The sequence below is a fragment of the Hippichthys cyanospilos genome, chromosome 21 (assembly GCF_059441005.1).
Source record: "Hippichthys cyanospilos isolate Australia breed blue-spotted pipefish chromosome 21, RoL_Hcya_1.0, whole genome shotgun sequence".
Taxonomy (NCBI): Eukaryota; Metazoa; Chordata; class Actinopteri; order Syngnathiformes; family Syngnathidae; genus Hippichthys; species Hippichthys cyanospilos.
In genome coordinates, this window is record NC_142389.1 from 13,478,788 (window position 1) to 13,491,670 (window position 12,883).

General features: G+C 38.1%; 1 protein-coding gene across 5 annotated transcripts in view; it reads left to right on the forward strand.

Moving 5' to 3' along the window:
- Positions 1–1,607: 1,607 nt before the first annotated feature.
- Positions 1,608–12,883, forward strand: part of fhod3a (formin homology 2 domain containing 3a) — a 68,549-nt gene continuing 57,273 nt past the window's right edge. For 3 of the 5 annotated variants that reach the window (XM_088404870.1, XM_088404871.1, XM_088404872.1), the window contains exons 1-3: positions 1,608–2,078; positions 8,506–8,615; positions 12,268–12,335. In XM_088404870.1, coding sequence (XP_088260996.1) covers positions 1,914–2,078; positions 8,506–8,615; positions 12,268–12,335 — 343 coding nt within the window. In that variant the 5' untranslated portion in view covers positions 1,608–1,913. The remainder of the gene's footprint in view (positions 2,079–8,505; positions 8,616–12,267; positions 12,336–12,883) is intronic. The other 2 variants (XM_088404873.1, XM_088404874.1) reach the window with 1 other exon arrangement.

The following is a 12,883-nucleotide window of genomic DNA, read 5'->3' on the forward strand; positions in this document are numbered from 1 at the left end:
ATAAGTTTTTCAAGAGTTTCACCTGAGTGCATGATTGTAGTATCTTCTGCAAACAGGAGACATTTTAGTTTTTCAGACACCAAATATATATCCCAAATATATTGGCAAATATATATCATTAATGTATAAGTTAACTGCAGTTAGTTGTTATAATGTACTACTGTGAACGATGAAACCGAAGAGTTTAAACAGATTCAAAGCAAAGCGCTACCTTTTCTTTCTCCAAGAGCTGTCAATGAAAACACTTGCATCGAGTATCTGGTCTCACGATGGTGTGTCCAAGTGGCCTGGCGCGTTTCCGTTTTGAGAATCACAACCTGCAGTTTTTTTTTTCACCCAGTGTGTCTTTCGGTTTTGGGAAACGTGTTGTGCCATTTGCTGCGCATTTTCAACCGGTGCGTGTTTCCATTTGCATACGATCCTTGCAGGACTATACATTCAATGTGCTTAATACAACAACATTCGGCTTGCTTTTCAAAACAAAACAAAATTCACACTTTGTAAAATGAAGCAGCGTTGTAACCATTAAAAAAATAAATACAAATATATATGACTTTCCAGGAGCCAAAAACATGTACATGTATATTAAACAAAATAACTTTTGGGGAAAAGTACTAAAATCTACATTATAGCCAATTCATAAGTTTACTGGTAATTAGGAGAAGAGATGACACACAAGTGCAGTTTTGTGAGAGCTGATGTGAGCTGATCTCACAAAAAACAAAAGCACACATAGGCTATTACAGTAAAACAAACTCTTGTGGGAAGAACTCCAAAAACGTGACAGCAACTGACAAAAACTCGTGTGCTATCCACCTGCAAATATAAATGCGTCACATATTACGGGGAAGTGCACATTAGTTAGTTTATGATTCAGCTCACCAGTGACCCTGAACCGACTTAATTGCAGCAAATCGATGCCTGGGTGAATGATTACTATCACCACGCTTGTGTCTAAAAGTTGCAACCTCAAGAGGGAGCCATTGTCAAATGCAATTTCAATTATACGAGTTTACAGTATTTTATTGTTGTACAGAAGGGGTGCGTAATTGAAAAATATTGTTGGTTTGGTAATACATTACATGAGTAGAATTGTTCTGTAAAACGCGTGTGCAGGCTGGAATTTGTCCAATTTCACTAAATTGAACAGGAATTGTTATTTACTTACTAAATATTTACTTACTAAATATATGTATTTATAACAGCGAGGCATTTGGACAGACTAAACCAATTCAATGTTGTTTTTTGAGGTAGCAGTATATAAGTCATAGTTTTTGTTTTTGAACAAAATGCCCTTTTCTTTCGGAATGACAACAACAATGAAGTAAAATGCATTTTACTTTTTGACACAAATTATTTAAAACGCTTAATAAAACAACATGACAGCTGTCATCGTGGATAAAACAACAAATAGTCAAGATGGGGGAGGGGGTGTTAAGAACACGTTTCTTTTGAAAAATAAACAAAGAAACAGCAAAGAAGGGCGTATTGGTGCGTCATAATTCGAGTGCGGGCAGTGTGCGAGTGCGTGTGTGTTCTCATGAGGAGGAAGGGGTAGGAGGGGGTGGACTTAGTGGGACTCTCATACAGACAGTGGAGCGGCTGTCAGTGTCAGACAGACACTCTCCGGCACTCCTGCTGGAGTCCGCCTACGTCTCTTTTACTGGCCACCTGCCTCTCCCAGAATAAAACAGGTCAGTGCAAGAAAAAAAAAAACCTCCAGCAGAACTGAAAGGAAGACAACCCACAGAGTGACCGGTCGCCCATCAGTTCGGGATCAAGTCCACCTCCCAGAACCCCCTGCCTGTCCCGGGTGCCCACTTGACGACGCTTGTTTGTTTGTGTAGTTACCAACGTGTTGAGCAGCTCTCAGTAGCCTCGGGAAACCTGGCCGCCACTTGTATGGATGCACCATGGCTACCTTTGTGTGCAGGGTTCAGTTTTTAGACGATACCGATCCGTTCAACAGCACAAACTTTCCGGAACCGACCCGGCCGCCGCTGTATACTTTCAGGGAGGACATCCCTCTCATCAACCAACTAGCAGGCATCCACCGGCTCCTCAAGGCTCCTCACAAGGTAAGATTTACTTCAATGGCGAATTGACTAATGTTTTCAAAATGTTTTTTTAACTAGAAGTTTGTGTTTTATGTGTAACCCCCCGTTTCAACTCTTTTCGGTGTTTGACAAATAACAATAAATGTACATGGTTCTATTGTCCACATCAAATTATGTGATAAGAATTATTTTGATCATGTATTGTAAGTTTTACTGTTCAAACAATGTTTTACATGCGTCCCTGAAATTGCTGTCCTTTCAAGTCACCACCAATGTTCTCGGTGACGTTAGCGCCAGCATTTTGATTCTAAACATTGTGGGCTGAGTGTCAGCGTAAATATTTACACATATCTTTTGTAATTTTCATTATAAAAAGCAATGCTTCTCATTTATATTTTGACATGTCCTTCCTAGGAAACAGAAAACATTTTGCCCCCCCCCCTCTCAACACGCTGACTATAAATGAGGTTATTGTCAATAACACTTATCCAAGTATACCTAAACCTATACCCCTTTTAACATTAACACAATAAACTTACAATATAAATCAATTTTCAACAAGTGTTAAATATTTTTACAGTGTTTATACGGGTTACAGCATAGTCAAAAACAGAAAATATGTGCAACAAAGTGCCTGGGGAACCCGCCCCACTATTTGAGAAGAACTGATTTAAAGTAAGTGGATTTTGTCAAGATTAAAATGTCCACTCATACCAAAATATCAATTGATTAAAAAAAAATAGACAAACAGTGTACAGTCTGCTAATTGATTGATGTGACTACAGTAACTGTAGGCCCACCATGGACTCATAAAATATGTGCATTCGTCAAAGATGTCCACCCTGTCAGCAAGCTCGCACAATTTGCTGTTGTATTATCTGCTTGCAGTCAAATTATGCATTCATAACAGGGCATCCACCTACAGTAAGGCAAAGAATGGGGTCAATGGAAAAAAGTCACATTTTCTAATTGTTATTATATAATGTAGTTCAAGCTTAAAATGTCCACCCTGTCTTACTGAAATAGTCAACTGGTCTAAAAGCAACAACTTTTCAATAGGTATTGTGTACTAATTGATTTCCGTATGTTGCTAAGTGAAGCTCCACAATGGACTCATAAAATGTCCATGTTGCCAGGAATGTCCACCCTGTCATTGTGCGCCCTAGCAAGCTCATATAATTTGCTGTTTGCAGTTTAAGGCGTGTGATCTTATTATGCATTCATAACAACATAACATCTACCCACAGTTGCGCAATGAATCAGCATAAATGGAAAATAAATTTTTGGGGGCAATGGAAAGATTGACTACTGGGATCTAAGTAACAGATTTTTTTTTCTTTTGTTATGGGAGTATAACAACAACAGTATAATCAACTTAAATCAAGCAATCTGAGTATTGAGTGCTTTTCTATGCATATTTTGCTATGTGTTCTTGTATTTTATGTTGTTTTGGGGGCAAATAATAAAAATATACATTTCATAATGTTGTTTGTCCCTAAAAAAGTTTCGCTGCAACTCTGAGATTAGTTTGCAATGATCAAATCCACGTAAACTTCCTGAGCGGCCACCCAGAGCCTATTTTGAGAACGCAACTGACTAGGGAGTGAAGTATATCACAAATGTTTGCCTCCAAGCTTTCAGTAGCAACTAACTCCATCACAAATGCTCATGATTGCTCATGATTAGATATCCTCATTTAATCCCATTGGCATAGTGGCAAACCGTGGTCATATTTTAGGCAAGGTCTAGAAAGAAGATTACGTACAAGTAAAGATCTGTTGACAGGTGCTCAGACAGTCATTATTAGTGCTACCACTCATATCCTTTCAGCTGCCTCATGTCAAGACATGAGCCCAACAAATAGCCTGACACACAGGTGTATAGTACTCACTGTCAATTTCTGATGGGCATGTGAAAAGGAAAAGATGCCAAGCTGAGGGCCTAAAAGGAGCCCGAGGGAAAACTCCAAAACAGCACCGCATTCCTTCCAGGCACTCAAACTCATCTGTGACCACATTTGCAACATTGTTTTTACTGTAAGACACTACGATCAAAGGTGTATATTAAAAAAAGAGAGTTGAAGTGCTAACACACAACTCTGACAGCAAACCGACTTTCGACAGCAAAGTGGTTTTACAGACCAGTCGATCTTGAGCTGCCCCCGTATTTAAAAGCCGCAAAACAAATGAAAAATGGCCCGCAGCGCAAAAAAGCTTATGATTACAACCTTTACATGGACAGATGGCAACGGCTTGTGTTCGTGTTTGCAATTTGTGTGCGATGGCAACTGGATACCGAGTTTAGATTATAGGGATGAAACTGAAAAGTTGCACTTTTTCCCGTCAGATTGCAAAGCTAATGCTTAAGAGACTTAATTGGGATTATGTTGTTGAAAAATGTCACAGTTGACAGTGGTTTAATGATTTTTGATTTTTTTTTTTTTTTTGTGGAGGGGGGGGGTGTTATTTGATAGCGTCTCTTTGTCAAAATAACCTCCCGTGTCCTCTGAGAAAGGCCTACTGTATTATTATGCTGTGACTATATGCAAGGCCAGCTGGGTTACACATAAAGTATAGGTCACTTGTCCCAGAATTCCTGTGGCCAAAGCCCGGATGCCTGCAACACTTTCTTCTTCTCACTTTGGGTGACATGCTTTTCCTCATCTCCCCCATCTCCTCCTTCCACCTCACTGACCATGCCTCATATACTCAAACAAATTTAAAAACACGCAAGGACAAGCTGACATTGAATAAGGGTTTGTTTATGCTTTAACAGCTGACGAAAAGCAGCAAGTTTCACATGTTGTCAAAATAGTCACAAAAACAACTTATTATAAACAAAATGTTGTATTATCAATTTCAGGCCAGGCGTTTATGATCTCACTTTGGTCTACATCAGTGTAGAGTGGATATAATAATATAAAAAGTCTACACACCCCAGTTCATATCAGTTCATTTTATATATATATATATATATATATATATATATATATATATATATATATATACACACACACACACACACATTGGGCCTCCGGTTTACGAGATTTACCCGCTCCGCACTGGGGCTCATAAGGCTAATTTGCCGTATGGCAGGCAATCCAAACCGATGTTAATTAGCCATTGCGTGCAAAACCCCAGGTAAAAACATAAAAATTGTATCTACATATTAAAAATTGGTATTAAAATAGTATAGTGAGTGCCCCTTTATATATATATATATATATATATATATATATATATATATATATATATATATATATATATATATAGAGAGAGAGAGAGGCATTAACCAATCATATTTAGTGTGAAATGGGACAACCACTAGCCACCAATTAAAGTGTCCATGATTAAACCCAGATAAAGTATTGGTGTTCTTGTTCTTATGGGAAAGTATCGAATATCATGTTCATACCAGACCATATTTCACGGTATTGATTCTCACAACAGTGATACTAGTCTCATCACAGTATTTGCTTTATAGACTCTAAAGTACTATTTTTCATCGTTTTGATATAACTATAATGCATTTGTGTTCATTATCATCCAACATGTTAAAATACAGTTTTCCACTCTTTCAAAAGTGCATTACCACACATTTAAGCACCATTTATTAGTGATAATAATGAATGAACCCGACACATAAAGACTAACTAGCTGACTGGAGAAAGTTCTTCAAGAGTCATCTTCAAGTTACATGGGGGTGGCGTGGGTGGGTGGGGGGGTGGGGTGGGGGTGGGGGGGTCATTACCAGTGCGGGGAACACAAGCAAGCGTTGTTATTTTTAACGGGAAATAATTAGTCTCCATTTTCTCTCCGCTTCTCCTTTTCAGGGAGAGGTTAATTAAACAGGTGTAAATAATACTTGCGCCTAAATGTTTCTGTGCACGGCCTGGGACCTTACAGTTGCTACTGGAATTGCATCCTTTTCCGCCCATTGGAGAGTTTTATGACTGTGAGACCTTCTTGATGTTACTCTGTTATTATTTGTACTCGCCTAAGCAGATCGATTGAGAGTGGACAAGGTGAAGCAGAGATTCCGAGGATAAAGAAGCTCTTCTAGACTATTAAAAGGATAAAAGTGGTTGTGAGGTATTTGTGAAATGAAAGCGGCAGTAATGTGCTGAAAAATGTGGACAGATTGGGCACAAGAAACGCTTTTGTCTTATTTCAACTTCAAATTGGGGCAGTGGGGCAGGACATGATTAACACCCCCTCTGTTCTCACCCCTGTTCCCCCCCTGACTTCGTCAGGCATCTTACCACATCTCACATGGCATGAACAATAAGAAAATGAGGTTATAGTTTCATTTCACTGAAAGCAGTATCAAAACAATAATTCCTATCTCATTTATGTGCCAAACGCGAAAGATTTTGATGACCATAATTTTGGGGACGAAAAGACGTATTGGATTATAAAGTGAAGTCCCAAGTCCATTTTTATAAATGTCCAATTACCGTACACGACACAATGATAAATGATAAGGGGCATCAGGTTAAAAGGTGCATTGGGTTGCCAAGTGTACCTTGTTGTAAAGAGCACAGAGTAATATGGCGCAATAGGTTATATAGTGCATTACTGCATATCAAGATAATGGAACAAGCACAGCAAATAATTCAAACTTTATTCAACTTCAGTTCCACATCTGGACATAAGGTGCACTTGATTATGAGGCGCACTGTCCACTTTTGAGAAAATGAAAGCATTTTAGGTGTACCCTGTAGTCTGAAACGTAAGTTATTGCACCAGCTACACAATTTGAAGAGTAAATTGGCTGTTCTTTTAATAATACAGAGTCAAACACCGAATGCAACGACAAATGCATTTTAATCTGCTTTACTGACTGCGTTTTTAATCAGGGTTGTGTCTGATTATTTACTGTCCCATGTTTTTGCCTTTCCGCTGTTGTTGGATTAGGATTTGACTGAGATTAAAACGAGGGAGGAACTAGAACAAGACCCAAAGTCACTGCCTTTGATCGTGGCCTGCTCTTCGTTCTGGAATAAAAAGTGATTGCTCCACTTGAAAACCGCCATATAGAACTGGCCTCGGTGGCCTGCTATTCAATTCCCAGACTTCACTGACACACCTACCCTCGAGCTCCCGAGTAGACGCTATGTCGAGCAAATATAGCTGGGTTATATTTATGCCATAAGTCCAACCGACGGCCTGAGGGAAAGACGACCGAGTGCACAGCAGGTCTTGTGACCACCGCATGCCAGGCCTGGTGTGTCGTCATACTTCTTGGCTGTGCAATCACCAGTATAGGGTCGCTCGGCATCACACCCCGGGACTATTCCAGGTCAAAGCCATCCTGATAGCGCACAGGTGTTAATGCTAATTCAATGCTTTGGACTCTGATCTCATTCACCAGTTACTTGAGGTAACTACAAGCTTAGTTCATTGATTTATTCATGAAATTATTTTGTCGTATTTTACTTATTAGGCACTCCTAAAATCCTTTAATTTTTCAAAATGGACAGTTTGCCATATAGTATTGTACACCTTTTATGTGGATGTTGAAGTTGAATAAAGTCCAATTTATTTGTTGTAATAGTTTGTTTACCCTCATGTACCATATTGCACCTTATAACCCAGTGCACCTTTAACCCTAGGCACTTTATAACCTGGTTCGGACCCACAAAACAGTTGGTGTGCTTTATAACTCTGTGCACTACTTAACCCAGTGCATCCTTTATTTAAAAATGTCTAAAAAGTTGACCTATTCATTGAGAAAGCGCATCATGATACATTGCACCATATAGTAAAACAAAACAAAAACAAAACAACGGTACATCTGATGCACTTTTCTCTTTATACGTAGTTACCGTGATAGTCTTCGCACCTGCTATCCACTTGTTACCCTGGTCATAAACATCAATGCAAGATGTGTACAGATTTATTCTTATGCACCTGGTCTCACACTGTGGGGTTAAGTTACACAATGTAATGGAGCGACTGACGCACAACAGACAGCAGTGTTACCTTGGAGCAAGAAATAGCAGATGTCACGCCCGCATTCATGGGCTTTTAGCAGCAGGACATCAATTTCCATGTACACATTTACACTGTACACTTTTTTAGGTTAACAGCACAACGTACATTTAATTAAACTATGCCCTGCTGTTCTTTTCTGGTTTGAGTTTTAGGTTTTTACTGTCTTTGTGCCTCCAACAAGTTAATTCCCCAGTGCATTAAAATAAAGCAACATGAAAAGGGCCCTCCAACTGTTTCACTCATGTTCAAACACCAGATGAAAACCTCTTTGAAATACTGTACATGCAACAATGTCGCGGAGACCAGCTATGGTCGCACAACCTCCAGGCGTTCTCTAGGTTATGGTGTAAGGAATAGAGTGAGGATCATCAATGCGTTGTCCTCCTCTCCCATTGAGTTTTAACATCTTAGTTTGAAGTCACCCATTAAAACCACATTATTATTTTCCATAGCTCGATGACTGTGCGCTGCAGCTTTCCCACAATGGCACCTATCTGGACCTTGAATCATCTTTGGCGGAGCAAAGGGACGAGCTGGAAGGCTTCCAACAGGATGACACGGGGTAAGATGGCTCCATCATCTCATAGTAATCATTTGGCACAATCTGTAGGAATAAATCCATTTAACCTTTCTCACAATAACAAAGCAACACTCATACAAGTTTCCCTCATGCTAATACAAGAGAAAAGAAGCAGAAGCAGCTTGATAAGAATTTCTTGGGAAGCTCATGGAAAGTATGAAGCACTCTGGAAACACAAATTGTTCTCCTGCTTTTCCTACAACTCATCCTGCCCCAACTGTGCATTTTTAATGGTTAATAAACCAATCCTTGGTGGTCCATGTGTCACATGTTAGATTTCTACGCAAGCTAGCTTCACAGTGCTATTGCTATCGATTCTGAAGGGCAAAGTGGCCTAAATGATACCTTTCTCAAACCTATGAACTGCAATAGTAGTTTATTTAAATCAACATTAGCCAGATGTAACAGTATTTTGTGAATACTTTGATTTAATAGGACACATTTCTTCCTTTCAAACTTAAATTTAGAAGTAGCTCTAGAAGCACACTAAGTAATAACCATGTCAACAAAATGGTATATTTTATGAGGTGTGTCAGGAAAGTTCCAGGAGTTGTGCAAGAACCCAAACTACAGGTTCTCACCTTGGAAATGTAATACCAGTCAAGAATTTTGTTTGAATTATACCAGTTCTCTCATACAAGCACACACTGGAGAGAGCAAGATCTATGACTAAACAATTGTGAAAAATAAAGTCTTAACGGAGGGTTTGAAGGGACCAGGTTCAGTCTTAATCATGGCTACATCACAGCAATGCATTGGATTATAAAAGCACACGTAAAATCATTTACTGTGCCTTATAAATAGGTGCGCCTTATAAATGGATGCTGGTGTCTTAGTTCGTCATCAAAATCCATCCGTCCATCCATTATCTGGACACATTTATTTAATTCAAATTCCTTCTTATTTATTTTTACCTATGTCTTCAAATTATTATATGTTAGCAAAAATGCAACCTTAGAGCGGCTAAGCTCCAATTGAAGTTGAATAAAATGTGACGTATTTTGGTGTTTGCTTTATTGTTCCAAAAATATGCTAATAGACTTGTGAGATTTCCCCATTGAAGTCCTAGTATGTTTGCAGAGGGTTGTGGTATGTGGATCTATTTAGATCTCGACAGCAGAGCACTAAGCAAAGACTAAAACACAACCTGTGCTTGTATTACACTTCTACATAATAGACAGATGAATCAAGGCGTGGGACTTTTTTAAGTGGATGTGATCTGGAGTAACTGGTTGGATTGGAACCGTGTCTTTCAAGCAATGCAATTTTTTGAAAATATGTAACATTGAATTGGCAGACGACAGAGTCATGTGCTGGGGTTGCAATTCACTTTTTTAAATTAATCTTTAAGGTGCGTTTCTGCACATTAAACAGAAATGAAGTAGTTTTTTTTTTTTTTCTGATCTTGATATTTAAACAAAACCTACTCTGGTTTTTCAGTGTTTCTGGCAACACCCCTTTCACAAGTGAGTTGATAGTAAACACAAGGAAAGAAGATGGGCACACCATCTCTGGTGTAATGTTGCAGACAACATAAGCTAATGTAAATGTCATCATATCTATAAAAAGTTGTAGCTTACTTCATGGCATATTTGTTTTTAACACAAGATTATTCACAAGGACAACTTTGTTTTTCTATTACCAACCAAACTATTTCAAGTTTACTGTAGTGTATCTTTCAACAAAACTAATCCAACAGTAGTTTAAGGGCGTGTTTAGGTGTGTGTTTTTCTCTCAATGCCTTATGAGTAACGGGGTTTCTTAGCTCTGTTATCACATCAACGCTTTTCCCAATGTAGCTGGGAATTCCAACTGTGTGGATGTGATTGGAGTTAAAGACTAGCGCCAGGTAGGCCGGTAACAGTCAGGATTAGAAGAAAGGGTTTGATTTATTTGGGCAAAATGCCATCATAACTTTTTGTTGTGTACTCATTTTGTTTTTCCACTGACAAATATGTGAGTGCATATGATGCAGCTGAGTGTTGTGTCTGCAGCAAGCTATCAGTGTAATGGTGTAGATTTTTTTTTTTGGGTCAAATGTGATGTGAACATTAGAAAGATAACCAGGTTTTTATGGCATATTTAAAAAAAATATATCTATGACTATAAATGGGAAGGCAGGCATCAGTTGAATAACAAAACAGAAATAATTAACTCCTATTGACAAAAAGGCACTGGGGAAATTTTAAAATAAATTAACAAAGAAGTCAAAACTCAAAGCACCAAAGAAACACCAGTAAACAAAACATTCATCTCTCCGTAAATCATGACATAACAATGAAAACATGTCTTGCAACAGCAGTGGATAGGCACATACTGAAAGAAACCAGCTAACCAAGTACAAGCTGCAAACTGATGAGGCACACCTATGTGCGCAGTGTTGATTAATTAACAGGACAGATGAAAACAGGTAGTTGAAAAAGGAACAGGAACATAGCAAATACAACATCAACAAGCCAAAATATCTATACAATAAAAACACAGCTCCTGATATAAATGTGACAACACCAATTTAGAAGACAAAAGAAATGTGGGTTTTATCCAGAATTTTTTTCTTTGAGCAAATGGTTACTCATATATGAAAATAATTATTACGGTGGATATTACAAAATCTTTGAAAACACACCCCTGTTCAAATTCCATGTTTGGGCAATAAAAAAAAACACAAAAAAAAAAACCACACACACCAAAATGTGTGGTCTGGTCTGATGAACCAAGTGTGAATGTTTTGGGGAATATTCCAAAATACATAGTATGTATGCCGCATGCACAACATTGCACATTTAAAAAACAAGACCAAGTAATGTATTTTATGGACTTTCACAATTTTTTTTCCCCATAGTTTGGCTGGCTCTGCAACTTATATTCAGATGTTCGTTGTATATATCAAAATTAGAACTCTAACTTGGTAATGTAAGACACTTCAACTAATAAACATTTCAAACTAATTAAAGAAAAAAAAAGCTTCTTTTTCGTAGCGAAAATGTCAAATCCAACAGGAACTTGTTTGATGCTGTCACCACAATTTGGGAATTTTAAGTTTGCCTTTTACTCTGAAACATTCAATAGTTGATATGTTTGAATGTACTTGTAGACAAAATGCTAAAAATATGCCCCCCCCCCCAAAAAAAAAAAAATATCCCATGGGATATTGACTTGCACATTCACAATTAGCATTCACAATTAGCACCAGTACGTTCAAAAATGAAGTAAACATTGTTTATGAAACATTTTTCAAGTTGTATGCGGTTTATTTTTTAACTTTAAAATGTAGGAATTTTTACAGTTTAGATTATTAGAAAAAAGATCAATGGAAAAATCTTGACACCTGGACAGAAATATTCTAATATTCTGACTTGTACTGTAGTACCACATAAATGAAAGAAAACCTTGCATGCCATTCAAATCATCATTTTGTGGTATTTTGTTCATTTTTGTATCTTTTCATCATAAGCATTTTACATTCAAGGGAAAGTATTGAAATTTCACCCATATGGTGACAACTACTTGGTTATTACACTACCAGGAGTGTACCATCCCTTGGTTTGAATACTATAAGAATTATGTGGACAAAAATGACCCAAAATCGGTCAAAATACTGCACAAGGTTAAATATATATTTTGTCTCCCAAAGGTCCAGAGGGAAAAAGCACAGTGTTGTTTTACGAACGCAGTTGACCGTCCGCGTACATGCCTGCATCGGTGAGTACAATGTAACATATTTTTATGATTTTCTAAATTGAAATTACATGCTCATATGTTGTGATCCGTATGTGTGCCTTATACTGAACATCAGGATTTTTTTTGCCCTGGGATGACTGACCTCCCACTGTGAGGAAGCACTGCCATTTTAAGACTCCCAATGCACTTAGCGTAATATGGTATAAACATCAATGTGAGTGAAGCTTATACTGGGATGATGATGATGATAACCCCTGGATGTTTGGCTGTCAATTGCGTTAGGTGTGTTAAGTGATGCAACTGCAGCCTAGGAGCTGTAGTTTTGACTTTTGGGAGTTGGAGAGGTCTCCACTGTTGGAAAATCCCTTGTCACTTGGCAGTTTATACATGATTAAGAGAAACAAAAGCATGCCAGGTTGCACTGTTGCGCCCAAACTGTAAAATGGTGTAATTGGAGAAGCTTAAGTGTCATATTAAGTGATGGATATTTTTGGATGAAACTGACCATTTCAACAATGAGGTGCACAGGGAGAATTTTTCTTCAGCTATACTTTAGAAATTGTCAATTG